At 39.4% G+C, this 23,952-nt stretch overlaps 1 protein-coding gene across 1 annotated transcript in view; it reads left to right on the top strand.

Moving 5' to 3' along the window:
- Window positions 1-23,952, top strand: part of LOC117831581 — a 119,971-nt gene that overhangs the window by 19,900 nt on the left and 76,119 nt on the right. The window contains exons 3-4 of the mRNA XM_034710329.1: window positions 10,585-10,665; window positions 20,190-20,311. Of these exons, the coding sequence (XP_034566220.1) occupies window positions 10,585-10,665; window positions 20,190-20,311 (203 nt within the window). The remainder of the gene's footprint in view (window positions 1-10,584; window positions 10,666-20,189; window positions 20,312-23,952) is intronic.

The following is a 23,952-nucleotide window of genomic DNA, read 5'->3' as shown; positions in this document are numbered from 1 at the left end:
GGGAAGGGGGACATACTTTTCTGCTCAATCACAGCAGTTATGAAATAAATTCTCTTAAATCAACTCAGTTGAAGTGACTCAATTTCCTCCATTTAATTTTCAAAAGAATCCAAATTAACTGTATTTACTTCTCATTCAGATTTAGATGAATCAACACCGTAAGCATACAGTATGTCTGTCTGTTTGATGGTTATTCTATTATATACATTATTCAGAATTGGAGCAAGAGAGGGAAAAACCTTGTATGTGAATCTTAAAATGTATGCACAGTAGTTTTTTTTTTTTTTTTTTTACTGCATTTCCCCCAATAATAACTTATGTTAAACCAAGCAGTGACCTCCGGTCTCAATATATGAAGCCCAAGTGTTATAAATTGAAGTTCATTAAGCATCCGCTTGAGGCTGGCTGCAAAATCACCAGAAACCACATAGACACCAATTCAAAGAAGATGATCTTTGCAGCAATAATAAACATGTTCACAGCCTGGTTCAAAAAAGGCTTGGATGTGAGTAGCTAGTTTGGCACACACTGTAGGGAGGGGGGGTAAATACGCAACAGCTCAGAAGATATTAAGATGATGAGTTTTGCCCATTTAAGAACATGACTGACTTCACTGACAGGTGGGAACACTGTAGCTGTTAGCTAGGAGGCTCAAAGCCAGCATCTTTACCTCACACTAGCTTGACAGAAGTTAGGTTGAGTTCAGCATTTCCAATATAACTCCCATCGAAGATTGGCTTCAAAACAGCGCTTCAGAAACAGATGGGTGACGTCACGGATACTACATCCATTAATCATACAGTCTATGTGTTAAACTTAACCAAACTCTTTGATGCGTCTTCAATGTTATTCTTTTCAGATTTGCCACAGAAAGTTCCATGTAACTGGGAAAAATGGTATGACTGATTGGTTTATTTCATTATAACTAAGAGCATAAATCATCTGCTACAAGAAAGACGGGGACAATTTCCAGTGTTTAATCAATGTTGGTTTGTCAATTGGCATTTCTTGTCTACCACACATACAAACAGACAGAGATTCCCACAGTCTGATAGTGATTAGTCTTTTAGCTGCCAGCAATGCAGGTTTCCATGGCTACTAATTGACTAGATTAGGAAACAGTTGTGATGTCATGTTGTTAAACCCCGATCTGTACTTGGTATATTATTAACATATAATTATAGCATTTTTGGAATCAGCTTGGTCAGGACTCCCCAGAAACTCTCTGTGTGTGTGTGTGTGTGTGTGTGTGTGTGTGTGTGTGTGTGTGTGTGTGTGTGTATGTATTTGTGTACGTCTGTGTTGTGAGCGTTCACCAGAACCCTGCATGTGGTTTTAAGATCAGCCACTGAATGGTGAGTGCCTCGTCTTACTAATTAGCTGTTGCCCATGTGGGCTGCAAACCACAGATGTTATGGAAAAATACATATTCAGGTGTGTGCCTTCGCGTGCACTCATTCCCTGACTTCTGTGGAGTGTCTGTGATATGTTTACACAGATGACTTCAGTCCTTCAGACTCTTCTTTGCCCCCCTTTACACACACACACACACACACACACACACACACACACACACACACACACACACACACACACAAATGCACACAAGCTCACAGATTGTCTGGGGCCAAGTCTGAGGGGAATTAGGAAGCGGTGCATAAGGAGCGAGATGATGGCTGTGTGTTTGGGTTTGCAGGAAAGACGGAGGATGAGGAGAGCTGCTGGCTGCAGGGAGCAGAGATGTGTTATTGCAGAAAGATTAGCCACAGCTCAGAAGCTAAATCTATGTGCTTTATGAATATTATGAACAATCCTAAAGGACTCATACTCAGTTATGACTTCATTTTATTTACTGTATTAGACCACAGGTTGATCTCTTTGGATGATCTCTTTGTGGTAATAGGTGTATATCAGGGTTGTGCTGGAAGCTGGTCAGTGTTCTGGATTCACTTAGTGAGTGCTAACAGAGGGAAGTGAGCTTTGCAGGGTGAAGGAGAGGGGGATGCTTTAGCTAGACCTTGGCATGTGCAGAGATTTGTGGCTGTGGCATGCAGTGAAGGGCCAAGTAATGGGCTGCGTTAAGGAGAGGTAAATAGAGTTGGGGGCTGGGCTGCATGTAGGCCTTGTCAGTTTGTGCAGTTAACTCACTTAAGAAGTGAAATGCTAGCAGCACTAATTCTTTGAAATCACACTAGAAAGTTATATTGAGGCTGTCAAGTGTTTTCTTCCAGCTAAGGCTGTAATTTTGTGCCCTTATTACATGTGATTCATTGAGCTTGAGTTTTATTAAACTACTCAGTGCTCCAAGTCAAATACCTGTTACTGGAATGTTACTGTGAGCTCGCACATTACACTAATATGAAGCTATCACAACATGTTGTAGGCTTTGCCTTTTATAGTGGAGTTCTTATGGTTTGCTTAAGAGCAGCTTGTTACACATTAGCTATCTTTGTTTTCATACTACAATAGACAATGTAAATTAGATAACTGGTTGCCAACTGTTGCTGGTATGTTTTAGACCAACAAAAGCAGCATTAAACAACCTCTGTAAAAGATTGTTGATCCCTTTGTGTTATTTTCTCACAATTAAACATGAGTCTGACTTAATAAGACACTTACCTGTAATGGTTTCCATGTGCTTTATCTGAGTCTGAATGCAGCTTTCCTTCCCTGGATTTACTTATTCAGCCAAATAAAGACTTTCACGGATATAACAGATGCTTGCCATCTTTAGGTTTATTATAGCATTGGGTGTGTGTTGTAGCGTCCAGTTGACCTTAAGACAAAGAAGGATTGTGCCGCTGTACCAAAATTCAAAAGTAGGATTACACTGAGTCAGTCATCATGTCAGCTTTAGTATATGTTGAGGTTTGACAGCTTGAATAAGATAATTGAATAGGCTACCTCAGTTTGTAATGAACCTTTAATGTTTGTCAGACTGAGTGTTTCTTACTACCAACTGAGCACACTGGATCCTGAAGAAGCAGGGGTGGAAAGGGGAGGCTTGGTTTCCAGACTTCAGCAGTTTATGGGGGGTGGGGAGTTTGCTTGGGGCAAAGTCAGTTTGAGGGGGGGAGGGGGTGTGTGATTTGTTGGGTTGCAGGGGGTCTGGGGCACGCCATGCAGTACATGCCATCTAAAATTAGCAGCAGCTGTCTTGGCGATGCTGGACATTCTGCCCTGTTTGTGTGTGTGTCTGTGTGTAAATGCCTTAAGTGTGTGAACCAGTGAGTGGGGTCAGAGTTTACAGGGACATAAAGGAAAGGCTGGAATTCAGCTCTAGTGGGCACTGTTGGTTTCGAAATCATTTCATGACATTCGAGTGTTTTTGGAAAGTAAACAATGCGGAGTGACAGGACAGAAAATGCCATGCAATATTTGTCTTATTTTCCTCCTTGTTGCTGATCACCCTGGCTTGTTAAGGCAGAGCACTGTCTTGTTTGTTTGTGTTATGTACATGCAGAGGTACACATTATATCATAGGCATGGTGAGTATAAGCAACACCTGCTGCTATCGCATGACCTCAGCATTTCAGACATTTAAGAAATGTGCTAAATTTGCATTCATTGACACCAACATTGCCTAAGGAGCTACCAAGTTAGCATTATGTTAACTCTTGACCTTACAAATTAGCATTGTCGCTGGAGGACTAATGGGAAAATGGGCATTTCAATTGTGCAAAAATAACAGTTGTGGGCTGAATTTCTGTGGACTGACTAAAATCTGTCAACATAAGTATACGCCATATACTGTAAAGCAGATAAAGGTAGCTATTCATTGGTTTGTTGAAGCCAGAGTTAAGCATTTTTGGAATCACAATATTAATTGTCTTGAGCCAGAAGTGAGGGTATCTTGAAGATAGAAGTGGCTCTGGAGAGGAGCAAGTGTCAGCAAACACTAAGTTCTAAAAGTTTTGTGGTCTAAGCGTTTGTTTTATTTATTAGCTGGTGAATGAACTTGTTAGCCATCTTGTTTCTCAAAGAATTAGTCTGATTAATCTTGGAAAAAAACTGATTCTGGTAACAGAAAATTACTAGTCTTTTTACAAATACAGCCCACTCTCTTTGTTACAGGGTCAAATGGGATAATAAGCTAACAAACAAAAGCAAAGTACTATTTTTCCCCTCGTCCGAATAGGGAACTTAAGTGCACTACAGATGATGTTATGTCCTATATGGATAAAAAAATAATCTCCATATGGCACTTGTACATAAACATTGCCAGTAGTTGAGTTAGCTGAAGTGACACCAAGCTTGCAGCTATTTATGATAAAAATACTTTGATGCAAGACTTCATAAGTATCTATCTGCCAGTTTATGTGGTCACTCATGAAACGACCTTTTTGGCACTTTGGTGTTGTGTTGTGTTGGAGGTCGCATCTTGGTATGATCTGGTAACATCTTTCTTGCTCTGTAGGTAAAGAATCAAACTCATGACATTTAAACTGCTGGGCCACTTCAATTTGTGTCCTTTAAGCGTTCAGGTATGGCTGGCTGCTGAGTGGAAGATGATCTCCACTGTGACATGTCTCAGCTGGGTGTGTTGGCATGTGCTGAATGTGACCAATCAGATCTGTAGCTCACTTCTATTGATAATCTTGACGTCACTAGAACTTGAAATCATGTTACATCACAGCTTTTACACATTATAATTTCGCCTGGGGACAAAATGTTGTTTATAGATGGGTTTGTATTTGTATCTATACTTGTCCCAATATTTGATGAATGTTTTTTTGTTTGTTTTTTTACAAAATATTACTACCTTTTAGCCTGAGTGACTCAAAACCTTCAATATTATACTCAAAGTCATAAATGAAAGATAGATATTGCAAACAATGTGATATTTTTTGGACCCTTTCCTTCTTTTTAGTTAAAATTTTCTTTGCTGATATGCTGGTGTTTTACACTCTTCTGTATTACCGATATTCCCCTCTTGAGTTAATTGTTATCAATCAATCAATCAATCAATCAATCGATCAATCAATCAATCAATCTGTAAGAGCCAGATTCATGTTTTGAGTCAAGCTCTGAAACACATTGTTTATTGTGCCGCAAGGTGTCATCGTTTTGCTCATTAAGGGCACAGTTATAAAAATACTTCACCGCCTGGGTATCAAATGTGTGTCTTGACCCGGAAGGGCAGTTGGTTTTTGACCGTTGTTACGTTGTTGCGTTGTCACGTTGTTACGTTGTTGCCTTGTCATGTTGTTGCCTTGTCACGTTGTTACATTGGATGCTGTGACGCTGCGTCGGCAGGCGGCATGGAGAACCGCGTCTAAATTGTTTGTACATGCAATGAATGAAAACTTGTGGACGCTGTCTAACACTTCGTACGGTGATTCAATAAATGGATTGTTTTGTGCTGCAAACCAGAGTTTCGCCTAAGACCTGTTATTTCAACAACTACAGTAAACGGTATTGTTTGGACAAACAAATGACAGTACAACGTGTCAGCCAAGTCATTCCCGGGAAATATCAAAACACACCGGCAGCTTTAGTACAGGACTAAGCTTCTATACAATCAATCAATCAATCAATCAATCAATCAATCAATCAATCAATCAATCAATCAATCAATCAATCTTTATTTGTATAGCACCAAATCACAACAAATGTTATCTCAAGACTCTTTTACAAACAGAGCAGGTCTAGACCACTCTATGTCAAATTATGAACAGAGACCCAACACCAAGACAGGATAAGACTCGATCTTATCTCATCTTGATCCACCATGAGCATTGCACCTTGCAGTATTTAGCTAGTTACAGCAGCGAGGAAAAACGTCCTTTTAACAGGCAGAAACCTCGAGCAGAACCAGACTCATGTTAGACAGACATCTGCTGACTGAATTGGGGTTGGAAAGAGGGATAGAGGAGAATAAGAGACAGACAAATAGTAGTAGTAGTAGTAGATGTTGCCGCTGGAGTCCAGCACGTCCCTATCAGCTGGAGTCTGGAACGTCTACAGCAGGAGGACGTCTATGGCAGCATCTATTGGTATTGATTAGAGTCCATTTAGAATCTATAGGGGCTCAAAACTGGCAACATTGAGCAAATGCATTTCAAGAAACATCCTCAAATCCTATAAAGTTACAGTTAGGGACATCAGCTGATAGCTTTCATATTTTTTTTTGTAATCTGTCTTCTCTTATGATAACAGCATAGAGTAACAGTAAGAGTTTGTTGTGTTAAACACAAGTAAAAGGAAGTTTGATCAGATACTGTAAGCCTTGACCCTCACCAAAAATTTGACCATGTAGGAAGAGTGGGTTACAATTTTGCCCCAGTTCTTGTGACTTGTGGTTGGCTTGTGGATCTACAACTCATCACTCATTTCAGACATTTAAGACAGATGAGTGCATTAGAGTCCACATTTTGATGGTGTCAGCAGAAGTGGGAAAAGTGAAGTCCTCTTCATGAAGACTGTTAGCAGAAAGCCAAGTCGGGCCAAACACTCAGTGAGTCAGAGTGTAGGAAGTCATGAGTGTGTGACCAAGAATGCCAACATATTTTCCTGAGGAGGAGGATGTGTGTTCTGGGGGGAGATACAGTGAGCAGTCTGGCTCCGGGTTCCTTTGTAGTCAATTCAAACTGTACAAGGCCTGAGATTCATTTCAACTTTTTTAATCACTTGTTTTGTTGTGCCAGCATTTTCAATCATTATTTTTGCATATTGTGATTATCCCTCCAGCTGATTAATTTCTGCTTTTGAGAAGTACTCACTAAAGAACTGATCCAGCATCATTTTAATGAACTCTGTGACCCCAGAGAGCTGAATGGTCCTCACAGTTTCAGCTCTCCATTAAGTTTATTACATGCAGAAGAGTACAGAAGCACAATGCTTGTTAAAAAAAGATTTCCAGATGTTAATATTAAGTATTAAAGTTGGAAATAGTTTGTAAAGACATTTCAATAGTGATATAGGGGATATTTGAGGGACATTTTACACTGGACTCCCTTTGTATAAGCATTTATTAAACTGCCTGTGCTGTCATTTGATCTCCTTTGCACTAATCCATGTGTGTTGAGGAAACTATGCTTTGAGAACTTCAGCATACCATCAGTGAATTCTTAGTCACTTCCTGTCATGCCATTTTTTCCAGAAGTTCTCACACTAGCAGCAACCAGAGTTAACACTTCAGTCTAATATCCCTTATGAGTTACACTGTATTCAGACTTTCAACACAGATTAAATCTTTATTTTGTGATAAGAAAGGATTTCAAAAAGATTTTAAAGCTGCATAAAACTTCTTCATCTGTACACCTGTACAGTGTTCACTTTTCTTGTTGTTCTTGAACTGACTCCCCTCCTTATGTGTGTGTCTTTTTCCACATCCCTCCGCTCTGGGACCCCCGCAGTGTTTCCTTTGGAAATAAAAGAGGAGTCTGTGTTATTTGCCATAGAGCTTTTGTCTGTCTGCAAGAGTCATGAGGACAGTTTAGTAACCACTGATTTAAATTATCATATTTACTATACAATAGGTTACTGTGTTTTTTGCATGGACTAAAAACGTATGGTCATTACATTTAATGTGTGGAACGTATCATGGAAACCATCTGGCATTGAAACTAGATGTAAGGATTTTCCTACAGTGAATACATACAACTTCCCTTTTTTTTTATTTGAGAACACACAAGTCTCTTATTATCTAAGCATACAAAGTCCTACCTGTGACTGTGTGTTTCTGTAGATGTGTGTTTGCTCTTGTGAGAGTGTGTGTGTGTTTTGCCCATTCCTCGACCACATGCCCTTGACATCTGGTGACCATTCCTCTGCTGGCTCTCCAACTCTGCTTCACAAGCCATGGGAACTGCTGCTGTGTAGGTTGTTGTGGTGTGTGTGGTAATACATGTGTGTGACAGAGAGGAGTAGAGAGAGAGAGAGAGAGAGAGAGAGAGAGAGAGAGAGAGAGAGAGAGAGAGAGAGAGAGAGAGAGAGGGAGGAAAGATGACCTCAGGTTGAAAGCAGATGTTTTGACCGTCTGTGTACAAGCTTTGTGATGCGTTCACCCAGCGAGACTGATGAAATCAAGAAGTTCCAGTTAGCATTTAAGTGCTGTGGTTTTGTGAAAGGAGGGATCTTTGTACTGTCCCTGTTTTCAGGGAAGACATGTTTACATGTATTATAAGACAAACTGTGTGCACATATGCATCAAACTCAGTGTGTTTCTTGCTTGAACAGCCTGAGCAACGAGTTCTCCTCCAAACTAACTGACAAAACAAGAAGTGCTTTAAAGCACCTTAAAGTCTATGATGCAGACTATGGACCACAGTGTTCTGGACCATGAGATCAGATGCCAACCCTTACCTCTTCATATCTCTACCATGTATTAAAGATCAAAGCTTAAAAGTTGTCAAAATATACCCTGAAAGATAAAATGGATTGGTTGCCTTTGGCTCGCAAAAACAAAGAAATGTGATCTTCTTAAAATCAATTAAACCAAACAATTTGTAATTTGAGAAAAAGGCAGGTTAAAGAGGTGCAAAGTAAGGGTGACAGGCTGATATATTAGCCCCTTTCTTGCTTGCAGGGTAGAGCCTTGCCTCTTCTGAGTATCATGGCCACCTTGTATGTATGTATGTATTCTTGTGTTCACACACGCATGAAACTCCTAAAAACTTCCAAAACTTCTCGGGGTGTGATGCACGTGATAGTTCAAAGTAAGACATTTTCACCCTGACTTTGCCCAGAATTTTCACCAAGTACATGTTTTGCATTAAGTCAGGTTGATGTCTGAAAGTAGCAATAATAAGCGAGCAGGCAAGGGTGATGATGTTTCTATCATGCAACTAGTGCAAACTTGCAAAAGCAACAGCATGAGTTAAATGACGAAGAAGGTTAAAGAAGGGGAATTATTGGAATAAGATGTCTGCACATTCCTCAGTTTGTGCGTTGCATTGATATGGATGTAAAAGCTGTCATCACAGCGTTACTTCATCCTCAGTCTTTTTGTAAACATTACACTGTGGGCTGTGGCTTCTGCAGTATGCTTTTGATGTCATGTTCCCCACCCCTGTCAACCACCCGTGTGTCTGACAGAGAAGAATTCATGCTGTCATGGACATGTGTGAAAGAGCAACTTTGGGGATCAGAACTCACGAAAATTCCTAGGACATTACAGGGAAAAAAACAGCTATTTCATAAATTTGTTATAGTGCCTTGATGTAACAGAAAAAAGCAGTTCTTGTTCAAGGAATATTCCTTGAACTAGAAGTGATGATTTAGTGGAACAATTTCTTAAACCTGAGCTTGAAAATGTTCCTTTTTACCTCCATTTTTTTCTGTTTAGAATGTAGCTACATTTTCTCCTGTCTTTCTGACACACAAACATTTACATACACAACTTCTTATAGTACATTTTGGGCTTTGCAATTTCATCCAGCTCGTTCCTTTTTGTTTTTTCATCTTTATGCTCCTCTCTTCTGAATTCTGCTCCTTGAGTGACTCTTTCTAGATCTGTAACTCTCTGTGAGATGTGGTCATGTGTAAATCCACATTTTGGGGTTTGACTGGTTATACTTAGCCAGTTAGAAACATCCCAGGAACCATTATTCACCTCCGAGAGAGAGAGTGAGAGAGAGAGAGAGAGAGAGAGAGAGAGAGAGAGAGAGAGAGAGAGAGAGAGAGAGAGAGAGAGAGAGAGAGAGAGAGAGAGAGAGAGAGAGAGAGAGAGAGAGAGCTACATACACATCCATGGTGTATCATGGCCTTCAACCCCAAACTGGGTTATTCTGGGATCTTTTGTTTACAGTTTATTCCCATGCATCTTCTCATAGCAAATCAAAGATACTGACTCCACATTGACTCAGTTCAGTGAGGATGTTTTCATGTATAACTCCCACTCACAGTGGGTCAGGCCCAGCCTCCAAACGTCAGCCTGCTTAATTCCCATGCAAAGTTATGGATTGTTCGCTCTACCTTAAGTTCAACCACAGTGCCACTTAGAGGCTTCGAGGGCTAATCCTTCCCCTTCAGATAGCCTGTAGACCCTGACCTGCCTGAATCCAAGATAAGCCCTGACCTTCAACCCCTGTAATACTTCACTTCCTTCCATGCGTACACCATCATTTTTCTCCCCTTGAAGAGATGGATTCAATGAAGTGAATGTTTGCAGCTGCAGTAACATGGGAGTAGTACATTGTAACATTTTTTTGATTCTGTTAAATCTGGTAAAACATGTCGAAGTAAATCTTTAGGACAAGTTGAGATCGAATTTCTTTCTTTGATTTGCTTTATTAGAAAACTGGAGGCAGGAAAACCTCAGATTAACCTTCTGTAATACATACATTTAAACAGAGTTGACAGCAAACTCTATTTCAGAGCTTTGAGTGCTGCTCACCCTCATTATTTACATGTGAACCTGAATTGTCTCAAAGGGATCTTGCATGCAGATGATGAGTATTAACACTGAAACATTAAATCAATACAGCAGTGTACATCAGTGCATCTTCATTCTCATTCTTTTATTCCACTGTTCTCTAATATTAAAACCCACTGAGGCTATTTTCCCTTTCACAAGATTTACAAAATGACTGATTAGGAGGAAAGATCTGATTTTCATCCCCTCTGATTTTTGTCTTCTAGGAGAAGCGGAAACGGCAAAATGAGATTGAAGACAAAAGAGGGCAGCTCGATGACCTGGTGCTACAACTGCAGCATCTCAAGGTTGGTTTGGTTTGAGAGTGTGTTTGTGTGAGTAAGTGTGTCTGTGTGTATTCTCAATTACCAAAAGAAAATAGGTGAAGGTGTTAAATCCAGTTTTATGAAAAGATTGCTGTTAATCATCAAACCTGGAATTTCTACAACAGTTAGCGGTGTTGTATTTAGATCATTCGTAGGGGTTAAAGTGCGGGAGTCACACAGGGAAAATACTCCAATACAACACAAGGCTTCATAACATGAGATCCCATGTTATGCCCTTTGACAAAGTATTTCACATCTTCTATCCATGGGGTTGAGTTTAAGGTTAGATCAACATGAGGTCAGTGTATGAGGTAAAGAGGAGCAGGATGGTTATAGTCTGAAGTTAATGGATCAAAGAACTCAATGAGGATTCCATGAAAGCTTTACTGATGCAGGTGTGAAACCTATTCATCTACTCAGTCCTTCTTGTTGGGTGGAGGGGGTTACTAGAGGCCAGGTGGTAGAGTAGATAGTATCAGTGTTGTCACTACCTGGAGCTTGCATGTACGGAGCCTGAATCTGTTGAACGTGGCACTACTGTTTGGATTGGGTTATTAAATTAGGGTGTTCTGCTAGTGGGAATGATGGACAGTGCTGGCATTGAGGGGGGTTGTTCTGGGACGCCAGAGTTAACTGTTTAGCCTCTCTGTGGTGTTGTGGGCCTGACTAAATGAACCATCAGAGAGGGGATGTTCCCACTTGATAACCCCAGGGATGTGCTGGGTCTCGCTGCCCATCTGTCCTTTCTATCTCAGGCTTTGGGGGACATCAGGAACCATGGGGTAGGCTACTAAGCTCTTCAGTAAAGGGCATAGAGGGGTGGGTTTCTTCACTGAGTGCTCATCCTTTCTTTCAGCACAAGAACCTTGTGTTTATCTCAAACTCAATCCTTATTGTTCTTTTCTTTAACTTAGGCCCTGCCTTGCTTTACCCTAAGTGCTATAGAGACACAGTGCTCTTTACAGTTTTGTTCTGGTCCTGCAAACTGCTTTTACACCTACCTGCATGGGGTTTTAATTGCCAATATGCATGGATAATTGTGCCTGGCTGACAGGTAGTGGTTGATTCCATCTAAACATCCAACTCTCAGAGCTCCTGGTGTGCAGGCCTGTTAAAGCAGTTTGCCGTGGCCAAGCAGGGCAGGCTTGGCTGTTTTCTTCTCTCCAGAAAAAACACTTGAATCCAAACACACATAAACATATCCCTTAATAATCACTGCCAGACGCTGCTGGTAAGCCAAGATTTTGTTTCAAGTAAATATTAATTTGACGTTCAAATTGTAAGTGCTATGTAAATGCAGGGACAGATTGTGAGATTGAAAAAATGGACAGCTTTCAGGAGTCATATGGAGTTTTTGAACCTCTGAACCAATCAAAAAATAGTCCCTTAACCTTATAAGGAAAATATACACCAACCCTGTCAGCAGGAGACAAGTAGATTCAGCCATAATGTACTTCATTGAGGCTGAATCTAAATCCAACAAAATATTCTGCTACGACAAGGAAGACTCTGAATTCAGCTCTATTATTACAAGTTTTTATGTGCTGTGAGAAAAAGGTGAAGAAAAAAGAAAATCTACACTACAATGGTGAAGGCTATGAGGAGTTGTTCTGGAAATCCTGTAGCCCTCAATGCTGCACAGACGCAGCGTGGGAGGGGAAATGTCTGTGGGTACCCATTATACTACAAATAGCTATGGTAGCAAGCTGTAATATTTGCAATAAAAATACATTCCGTCCTCCAATTAGAGCCTTTAAACACATTTGGCATGAATTACCTTATATGTGATATTTTTAATTACTACTTTTTTGGCGTTTTCCTTTACTTAACGCCCACTTATGGAAAAATATCAACCAAAGAGAAACAGTAATTAAAGCCATACGAACTGGCCATTAAAGCAACAATTAACTGCAGCACAACCATTAATGAAGCTGTACACTACGGTTTGATAATAATTTGGAGTCCAGGTTTCTACAGTTCAGGCCAAGCTGGAAAAAATAGTCTTTTTAAAGTAACATAGGCTCCAACTGCTCTAATTTCCACCACTTGCTATTGTTTATTTTATTTTCCGTTCCATCATACTTTCTTAAAACTGTCCTTTGTAACTCTTTAGGAAATATAATAATCCTATTAAATCACATATAACACTTCTGTAACTGTTCTATAGACTACAAGGTTGTGGTTATCCAATCACTGCTGCATTGCAGAAAGAAAATCATCCGTCACCTTCTTATAAGGCGTGGATGAGCCAAAATTTCCTTCAATTAAACTGCTCCAAATCCGAAGCCATACTTATTGGCACCCCCCACCAGGTCCAATCATCCCCCATAACCACCATCACCTTTTCTGGACAATCTATCCCCATTTCATCTGCTGTCACCAACCTCGGTGTGAGACTGGACCCTCACCTAACATTCGACAACCACATCAAACACCTGTCCAAATCCTGCTTTTTTCACTTAAGGAACATTGCCAAACTCCGCCCCTCCCTCACCGTATCTGACGCTGAAAAGCTCGTCCACGCCTTCATCTCCTCCAGGCTCGATTACTGCAATGCCCTCCTCATCAGGACCCCCATCAAAAATCTCCACAAACTCCAACTAATTCAGAACACCGCAGCCAGGATCCTACTCAGAGTCAGAAAACACGAACACATCACCCCAGTACTCCGCACACTTCACTGGCTTCCCGTCCCCGCAAGAATCAACTACAAAATCGCACTCATCACCCATCAGTGCATCTATGGAAACGCTCCACTCTACCTAAAAGAACTCCTCACCCAGCAAACCCCAACCCGGAACTCACGCACTCCACATCAGAACCTCCTCCACCCTCCCAGAACCAAGCTCCGGACCATGGGAGATCGGGCCTTTTGTGCTGCTGCACCACGTCTGTGGAATTCCCTGCCCAGCCACCTCAGAACCCCACAGACTGTGGATGCTTTTAAAAACATTTAAAGACCTTCCTCTTTAAAGAGGCTTTTAACTGATTTTAAGTACTGCTTTTAAAAGTTTGTTTTTACTGTGTGCCTGTAGCACTTTGAGATTTCTGGAAATGAAAAGTGCGTTATAAATAAAATGTATTATTATTATATGCAGCATTTTCCTCCCATGATGTGTTGCTGTACTTTCTTTCCCTTGCTGAAAATGTTGCAACAAAAGCTTTTCTATTTCTTTTCTAAGACACTTTATGTTTTCTTTATTACATTTTATGTGTTTTTTAGAAAGTTGGCAATAGAGCAATGACAGGAAGCGAGGGGAAGAAAGATGGAGACAGACTGTTTATAGAAGGGTCTCAATTCCCAGGGAGCCGAGGCACCCCACTTGGACTCTGGTAGCCCCATTCTGCGGCAGAGGAAAGGACATAATATGTACCACTAGCCTTCTACTTGGCCTCTAAAGGTGGACAACAAAAGTAGAAATACCTGCAGGTTTAAATGTTTCAGTCTAAAAGGTGACAATCTTTTTTAACCACATATCCCCAGAAAGAACTGAAAAGAAGAAACACCAGTGCCCTCCAATATTACTATCACCCACTGACAATCAGAAAGCCCCGACAGAGCCTGTATATGACTTGCAGACAACACCAGCAGGCCTGAAATCCAGATGCTATCAGCATCTGGTCACACAGGCTCATTTAATGGCCATTACCTCTCAGAGCCACACAGCCAGGCAGCATGAAGCAGCTTTTGTAGTCCCCTCTCCTGAGACTCAGTGGCCCGGGAGAGGAAATGGAGACTGGAGCCTTGAGATTTGATAAGGACCTCTTTGCCTCTTGATTCAACCCCCTCAGAATGGAGGCGTTGATCTGAGACTGGGTCAGTGTAAACATCTCAGTGATTTCTGAGAAAAGTTAACCTTACCCCACACTTTCTGCTTAGTCCTTAATAAATGGCTGATTTTCTCTCTTGCAGCTATGTAGTTTCAGGTTCTAATGCTTGGTAAGCTCCAAACAAGTTCTTCCAGTTTCTGATAAATAGCATAAACCTCCCCTTTAAGAGAGCTCAGAGTGGTTGTGTGACAGGAAATGGAAAGTCTATTTAACAGCGTGGGAGAGAGCAGGGAGCATGCCCGGTTCTCAGAGCACCGCTCAATTATCCGACACAACTTTATCTCTCTCTGCTTTGTTGCCCACTGAAGTGGTCAAGAAAAATGTTATTTATGTTTAATGAGACTTTCTTGTACAGTAGTACTTTGAAACACTTCCACAGGGAGGTCAAAGGTCAAGGTCTGGAACAGGTCAGACTGAAGAATAGAAAAAACTGCCACATTTAAATAACTTGCTGAAACTGGCTGCATATTTGGTGTCCATACTTCTAATTGTAGTGTTCAAAACTGCAACAACAAAAAGAAAAAAGGGGTTCTAACAACATGGATGTGCAACACGAGCAGATTTATGCAGCTTTGCGGTATCAGAACCAGTCAAATTCTCTTTCAAGGGAGGTCAAATCCAGATTTCATTTGTGTGTGTTTGTCTTTATTCAAGCTGGAAAACTTTATTTCAGATTTTTTTTCCCATTTGAAATGGAAAGTATCAGTTGGTGAGAGACTATACATGGGGGGCCTGTCTTCAATCTTGTTATGTTAGCAGAGGGAAACACAAGCAATACTTAATCCCTTTTTGGTAACACTATATTAACTACACACTTTTAAGCATTAATTAAGCATTAATTAATACTTAACTCATCATCTGTAAAGAATTGTTCATACATTAATACTCATTTATATATCATGTACAAACACAGTTATAAATGTTTTATTATTCATGAATATGACTCTATAATGTGTTAACTAACTCTTTGTTCATACTTTATAAATGATGGATTCACCAAATACAAATGAGCTATTATGGTCATTATAAAGCAGTTATAAACACATTTACAGGTTATGATTCTAACATTTAGTAAGGGTTAGTGAACACCTTATTACACAGCAAATTATGATTAATTAAGGTAGTCACAAAGGACTTATAAGCTGCTTGTTCTTGGTTTTGTGAGCTGATCTAAAGTGAGGACTTTTTATGCTTTACAAAGAATTCATTAATGAGATTTAAGACCAGCAGCACCTTAAAACACAGAAGTCACAGATATTGATTCAACAGAATAAGGAAACAGACACAACACATGGACTTAAACTTGTTTTTATTAAAAGGAAACAACCTCTGTATAAAACCGTGTTTATAAAAATAACTCTTCATATGAACTTAAAATACTCTGCAACTGAAAAAGAAAATCTCTCAAACTTAAAGTGCTCACAGTGGAAACACTCAAATAAAATATGACATATCAAATATATAAAAAGACACAGTAACATTTAAACGCTGGCTGTATAAAACCATTTTTAAACACAAGTTAAAATGCAGCTGCAAAACTGAACAATAACTTGGATTCTGTGTTTTAAGGTGCTACTCGTCTTAAATCTCATTAATGAATTCTTTGTAAAGCAAGTCCTCACTTTAGATCAGCTCACAAAACCATGAACAAGCAGCTTATAAGTCCTTTGTGACTACCTTGATTAATCATAATTTGCTATGTAATAAGGTGTTCACTAACCCTAACTAAATGTTAGAATCATAACCTGTAAATGTGTTTATAACTGGTTTATAATGACCATAATAGCTCATTTGTATTTGGTGAATCCATCATTTATAAAGTATGAACAAAGAGTTAGTTAACACATTATAGAGAGTCATATTCATGAATAATAAAACATTTATAACTGTGTTTGTACATGATATATAAATGAGTATTAATGTATGAACAATGCTTTACAGATGATGAGTTAAGTATTAATTAATGCTTAATTAATGCTTAAAATTGTGTAGTTAATATAAAGTGTTACCCCCTCTTTTTTCTGGTTTGAAATTATTTTTTACAAACACTCAAGACACAAATAATGACAGTACGATACAAAGAAGTGAACAGACAAAATTAAAAAAATCTAATAAATAAAACCCTAATAATAGTTTAATAATAAATAAATAGTTAATTAATAAATAAAAAAGGGGGAAATAAACAAATCTAAAATGAATGAATACAAAAATATCCCCCAAAACAGACAGAAAATTAGAATTGACAGATCATTTACAGAAATAAGCAGTATGAACATAACTAATCGAACAAGAGGAAAATATCATACACATACATATTTATGCACACATAAGTACATGTACACATATGAAAGAATAATAAATAAATTCAAATTTAGTAAGTTATCTCAAAGTCGTCATGTTGTTAAAACTTTGATTCAAAGGTAGAATTGGATTTCCAAATGACACATTTATCAGTCCAGTTGCCAAACAGCCAGCTTGAGTTTCATTCAAATATATCTGGGTGTCAACTCTCAAAATTAGATGTGTGACATGTGTGACCTTAGCCTAACAATGTGGGTGTGCAGCAGTCACACATTAACTCACAAATAAACAAATTGCCTCTCTGTGACATTCTAACAGCAGGAGGTAAAATGCTTTGGAATAATTTCTGCAGAGCTCATTGTGTGTGTGTGTGTGTGTGTGTGTGTGTGTGTGTGTGTGTGTGTGTGTGTGTGTGTGTGTGTGTGTGTGTGTGTGTGTGTGTGTGTGTGTGTGTGTGTGTGTGTGTGTGTGTGTGTGTGTGTGTGTGTCAGATTGTGTTTATATGCAGGCACTCATTCTGTTGATTCTGTTAATTGTCAACTCTACTGCTCCCTGAGCCAAGCAATGGATTGACAGTAAACAGCTAAAGGGGAAGCTCAGTGTTCCCGCCAGACTCTGTTGTGGTAACAAAACAGAGATCCAGATGAAGGGGAAACATTGGTGACATTAACACAGAGATCTGGCAAACATCTAAGATACACAGAAGAACAGCAGGACCCCCAGTGTTGTGAAGTGATTGGCACTTTTACTCTATTATACACACTGCAAGAGATGACAATGCCTGTAACATACTTGTTCCCTGGTAAGACCAACACTTTGATGCATCTTCAGACACCAGCTGTACTGGCACCATTTGTAAAGCTGTGTGCACTGAAAATAACAGCAACAACTCTTCACATTTAGCTCCAAAAACATCATAAAAACAGTGTGTATTGTTTTTAAACAATATTTTTTATCACATTTAGGGCAAAATTTATGATCTTCTTAACACTTCATTTGCTGTGAAAAATATACTTAAGTTACAATCACTGTTAAATCCCAATGCTAAATATAAATCTAAATTTTAAATGTTAAATCTAAATGTTAAATGTTAAATCTAAATGTTAAATGTCCCAGAGGAAAATTTTACTGCTCAAGGCTTTCTCTTCTAAGTCTCTGGAGACAAAATTGAGATTCTCACTTCATCCTCATTCAAGTTTCAAATTGTTCTCATTCGTTTCTCTTTAGTTTCTCCTAAAATTCACTAGGAGAAATAGTTGAGACCATGACATGAGTCTTATTTGAGACTTAAATGAGAGATCTCATTACTGGCTCATTTTCTTCTCTTTTTGTAAAGATATATATTTGGCCTTTTTGCAACAGGACAGCTGAAGAGAGACAGGAAATGTGGGGAGTAGTGAGCGGGGGAAGACATGCAGGAAATGGTCGACCGGCCGGGAATCGAACCGGCTACCCCTGCAACGAGGACTGTAGCCTCTGTATGTGGGGCTCTTAGACCGCTAGGCCACCAGTGCCCAAAGGAATCCACCTCTTTAATCATAATAATCTGGCTAAATCTGGTCAGCCCTTTTGCGGCCCATATTTTAAATAAATTGTCTGTCATACCTGGAGATATGAAATCTCTATCTTTTGCAATTTCTCTCAAATCCACTAAATCTTTGTGAAGTTGTTTTGTTCCAAACAGACTTGTAAAGGAAGGACCAGACTGTGAAGTCAAAGAAGAAATCATTTCACATCTAAATAGCTGATTTTGAAGTGGTTCAAATGTTTTAATGAGAATTGTGAGTTTGTGGACAATTACATTGAAATCTTAATTTTGCAGGGCTCTATAAATGTTCATGAAAAGATGAGCTCAGGCTCTTTCTTTGCTCCATCTGAGCTCAACTTGAGACTCAAAAACTGAGTCTGACAAAAACAAAGGGATGAGGTTAGATTGAGAGAGCTCCCTGATTTCTCCACCTGAGCTCAAAAGGAGTCACAGCACTTGAGAAATACCTGAGAATCATTTCAGATTTTGACCAGATCTCCTTGTGAACTGAAAGGGAGACTAAGCTGAGACTTTTTGAAACTTTTTTCTGGAGGCAAGAATGAGAAACAGGAGACATAAGCTATAGTCTCATTTTGCTAACTGCATTTGGCTAATATGCAATTTCACACTGCCGCCTAGCGGAAATACTAAAATGAAAGCTTCATAAAGCAATACAGACTTAGCAATAGCAACTTAGCTTTACCATAGATGATTCAGTTCTGTCTCTGAGCGTTGTGAAATCTCTTTATGGCCTCCGAAACTGCCTTTTTAACATTTTTACAGCCAACAGTCTGGCTATAATCTGTGTGAGTCAGTACTGACAGACTATGGTTGGGACATCTGTATGGCTTTTTGAAGCTTTTATTTTGGTACTAACAGCACCCCATATATTCGTACTGCTGCCTAGCTGAAGTACCAACATAAAAGCTACATATTAAGAAGATCACAAATATTCCTCTAAATGTGTTTTAAAAAATCAGATTTTTAAAAATTCCCACTATGTTGTTATGACGTTTTGGAGCTAAATGTAGAGAATTGTTGCTGTTATTTTCAATGCGCACAACTTTACAAACGGCGCCCCATAGTACTGTACCTAAAATTCCAAAGCAGTTGTACCCTGAGGTCTGTTTGTGGAACCAAAAACGCCATCTGTCTCATCACACAGCAACACAATCATCAAAGAGTATAGTACACAAGTACAAGGATAGTACAAGGGACCCAAATGGAAGCAGGTAGAGGATTCCTAAAACAAATATTGGAGTTACTTCAGACTTGAAGTAAACACATTGGGTTTGGAGCAAACAATTTAAGACCAACAAAAATGTTACTCTAACAAGATACCTTTCTATATGTTGGGTATGATGGAGACTATTTGCTGTAGTCCTCTTGGACTGATGGGGTTAATTTTTAGCTAAACCATTCTGTGAGTGAGAGAGAGAGTTTTGAGCTAAGTTTAGATTCAATCTGTGTGTGAGTGTGGGCCTCTATTTATTTGTTGTAGCTGTGCTTGGCAGTCATCTCACAACTCTCTCACAAATAGTCTCCATTATAGAGGTCCACTGGCTGTTAGTAATATCTAAGAATATCTCAGCATGGATAGAAAAGATGAGTTATTTGAGAGCTACTGTGGTGTTGCTGAAGATTTTTACAAGCTGCAAAAATCTGACCCAGATAAATCTAACAAAGCATTACATTAAGAACAGAGGACTGAAGCTAGGAAAGCATGAATGTTACACAAAGTGCAATTTTTTCAAAATGAATAAAATTCATTTATCCTAAAAATGTCTCCCAGAAAGTGACATTTTTGTATCCCTTTGTAAAACATGTGTGTCTGTTCCCTTCTCAGTCCAAAGCCATGCGAGAGCGGTGGCTCCTCCAGGGAATGGGGGTGGACGAAGAAGAGGCACGGCGGAAACAGCTGCAACAGGATGAGGAGCAGGGGAAGAGGCTAGAAGACATTATACAGAGGTAGAGTAATGGACTGCACAACACATGTTTGGGGTTTTGTTTAGTCTTCATGCTGATCTGCCCTGACATACAAAATAGATGGAATTAACAGAATAACAATAACCAAAGCTTTCCATCAGTTTTTGTTACGACACATCTGCTTTTCTTTTCAGCGCTATGCCGCTTTAAGTTTTTGATTAAAATACAAATCCTAACATCTGTCCAGCCATTGTTCCAGTCTTAAATTGAGTCAGGTTGTGGCACACTTTTTCACATCCTATACATCTGGTCCAAACAGGAAAAACGTTGTCCCTTAAAGAAGTAAGACTTTACCTTTTTCCACTTTTCTACTGATCTGACAAACACAAGCTGTCTTACATGTTAAGTGAAGTTCAGGCCAATGAAAAAAAGTCAAACAAGAAGTACAATTTATGCAGTTTTCTGTCATTTAATTTGACATTGAAAAAACTGAGCTCACTGCAAAATCTACTTTAATCAGAAGTTGGTGTTAAATGCTATACTTCATGCATTATGTTGAGCTGGCAGTAGACAAGTCAGAAGAAGTAGACATTGCAGACTAGAAAAAATGTCACCTCAGCTATTTTATCAATCTGTTTGAGAAAAATGGAGAGGAGTTCTCAGGTATATATCAGCAAGGAATAGCTGTGTTTCATGCTGTCCAAAGAGCAGGGGTGTTTCCAGGGTATAGTCAGGGGTGGCCATGGCCCCACCTTGAAATCTGATTGACCACCCCAGAATCTTAATCCATAATTTAGTGTTTTTTTTATGTTGGAGGCAGTAGTTGCATTAAATAATCTACTTGGATTGTGCTGCAACAGGCTGCAAGCAGTTTTCTTTGCATTTCAATATAACATATTTTATTTTGTCGCATCTTTTCTTTGGTTCTTCAACATTCAAGCTAAGCAGAATTAAATGCTATACACAATATATGATATCCTTTTGGTACTTTCATGTAGTAGTTAAAACATGAATATTGAGGTGCTGACATACTTAATGCCAGTGCCGCAATTTCAGTGCCCCAGTTTGGCCACACCCCCCAAAAAAAGTTCAGTTCAGCAGAAACATCAGATCAATCAAATGTGGCTTTTCTAATGCATTACTATAAACATGCATCAAAATACCATACCGTATGACGTCAGTATGCTCTACATGATGTGGTGCTATTGAGTACTGGGATACTTTTAGCTTCAAAGTTAAAATGTAGACAGCTGTTTAGCTATATCAAACTCAGAGGACATCTACAATGGGATTCTTTGAATAGAGGAAGATCAGAGCTATGTTTCTGCAGATACACGTGAATCTGTGTACAGAAACACAAAGTGAACAGTGCTCCAAATGCACATACACCCATAGTGTAACTAGAGAGGTATTGGGGGTATGGGTTTCTCCAGGGCAGCTCTGGAATTTAGCAGCTCTGTAACCTAAGCACAAAGTCTACTTTTTTTTCAAGCACTGGTGTGAAAACAAACACCAAGAGCTGTGTATACACATTCTTCTCCAAAAACAGATATGACAAGAGCTGGCCAAGAAATGAAGAGAAATAATGAAATATGAAAAGGAACAAAAGTGACGGAGATATTACAGAGAATGAGAGCTGAAGGGAGGAAGCAATAGAAGAAAGAGATAGGAAAAGGTAGGGTGGGATTGTCAGAGGGAAAAATGGACTCTGATGTTGAGAAGACAAAGAGTAAAAAAAGAGAAAGTGATGTTATTCTGTGGGCACTTCCTGCATTTGTGTCTTAGGGAGGAGCTTCCTGATTCCCATCAAGCATTGCTGTGAGATAGTCTCTTATTCCCCGATGAAGCTAGGGCATGAGATCATCAATGCTATGAATAAAGTGCCTGCCAGCTCCTGCCATCGTAACACTCTGTGTTCTTGGCCCAGAGTTTTTCCATTGGCTGGGTGTGAGAATTGGGCAGGGCAGCGCACAGAGCAAGCACTTTTTGAGTGTGGTTTTATACTTAATTCGATTTTTAGGAGCATTCACAGGCAGTTTGAAAGAGAAAATTCATTAGAGTTTTACTGAAGTGATGAATAAAGAGTAAAAGTCGTGGTGGGACCGCTCCATGCATATTTCGAACCATGGTGAAAGTACACAGTGCCTCCACTCTGGTGGAGAGGCGCCCAGTTGGTTAGCATATTTTCCCCTAGACACAAGACTCAAAATATGTTCCATTTTCAAATCAACAGTATTTCTGTTTGTCTTAGTATAACACAAATCCATGCACTGAAAAGGTGTCTGGCCCTGAAAGATGCTGACTTTAAATGAGGCATGCAACATCAATAGGAAAGGAAATAAAGATTGGAGTTGATAAAAGGCCTGGTAGATTTTGAAGTGTGGAAAACAGTTAGAAAGCAGGATAAACTGATGGCATCATAAGTCACAAAGTGAAGGAAAATATTTCACATGCAAACCTCTCAGTAAAGAGAGAGTAAGAGTAAAGACAAACTTCTGTCAGTATCAAGCATTGGGAACAAAGTGAGAACGAACCAGCCAACATGCTATGCAGATTCATTTTTTCATAGAGCATGCTCAGCAGAGGTGAACATCAGTGAGTCAGGCTGCACCTCCTCATCTATCAAATCTGTGCATGAAAGAGACTCTGTTAGCCGGCAGCTACTGTAGCTTATCACCACCACTGAAACAACATCAACATCGTACGTTGTCACGAACACCAGGATAACATTGGACCTGCTATAAACAGAGCAGCAGTGAATGCTCAAAGAGAGGGCATTGTAGGCCAAAGTACAGTTGTGATTGTGGAGCCGGTCTGTGTGAATCAGCTCATTCAGCAGCTGTTGAAAAGACTTGTTGTCTGACAGGCTTTCAAAGAGAAGATGTAGAAGTTTGTGGTTTTAATTACTTAGAAAAGCAATTAAAACCACAAGGATAAGCCTTTACTGTGGCACACTAGCATGTGTTTTTGGTCAGCAATCAGGGCCAAATTTAGCTTTATTTAATCATAAATGTTCCAGCTCAAAGGAAGACACAAAGCAAAGCAGTATCACTGGGATGAATACACTTAGTTTTTTCTTAACTCATTGCCAGAAGTAAACATTCAGGTTACACAGTTGGTTCAACAAATTACACACAGTGGGTAAGAGAATCAATTCCCAGACAGCGTATAAACTGTTTGAGATATTCCTGTCCTGTATTCCAAATTGTTGATGACTGTTTTGTATGCCTGTCCCGTAAGTTGTTTCAGGAACATTGATAGCCTTACTCTGTTATGGACTCTGGCTCCTTGGATCCTGCATAGAATAAGCAATTGCCTCAGTAATCATGCAAAAAATGCGACCGCTCCCAAAGTATCAATATCAATTTATTTCTGCATGAATCTGTTCAGCACAAGATCGGATAACTTGACAGTTTTTTGCATGTTGGAATGCAATTTGCACGTTGAACTAAGGTCACAGATGTGTGCTGGAAATAAAAAAGGGCTCAGCTGTTTGGGATTTAATTGTCAAAGCTTCTGAGTACACATCTAAGGTGTGTCATTATTCACACAAATACCCATCTTTAAACCCTTGAAATACGTACTAAATTAAGTTGAATTTTGGATATTCAAAGAGGAAAGGTCTAAATTGTATTTAAAAAGTATAAATATTGTCTTTATCTGAGTGTGATGTCACACTGGGA

The sequence above is a fragment of the Notolabrus celidotus genome, chromosome 19 (genome assembly GCF_009762535.1).
Source record: "Notolabrus celidotus isolate fNotCel1 chromosome 19, fNotCel1.pri, whole genome shotgun sequence".
Lineage (NCBI taxonomy): Eukaryota > Metazoa > Chordata > Actinopteri > Labriformes > Labridae > Notolabrus > Notolabrus celidotus.
Note: the sequence above shows the minus strand (reverse complement) of the source record. Positions and strands in the feature narration are given on the sequence as shown.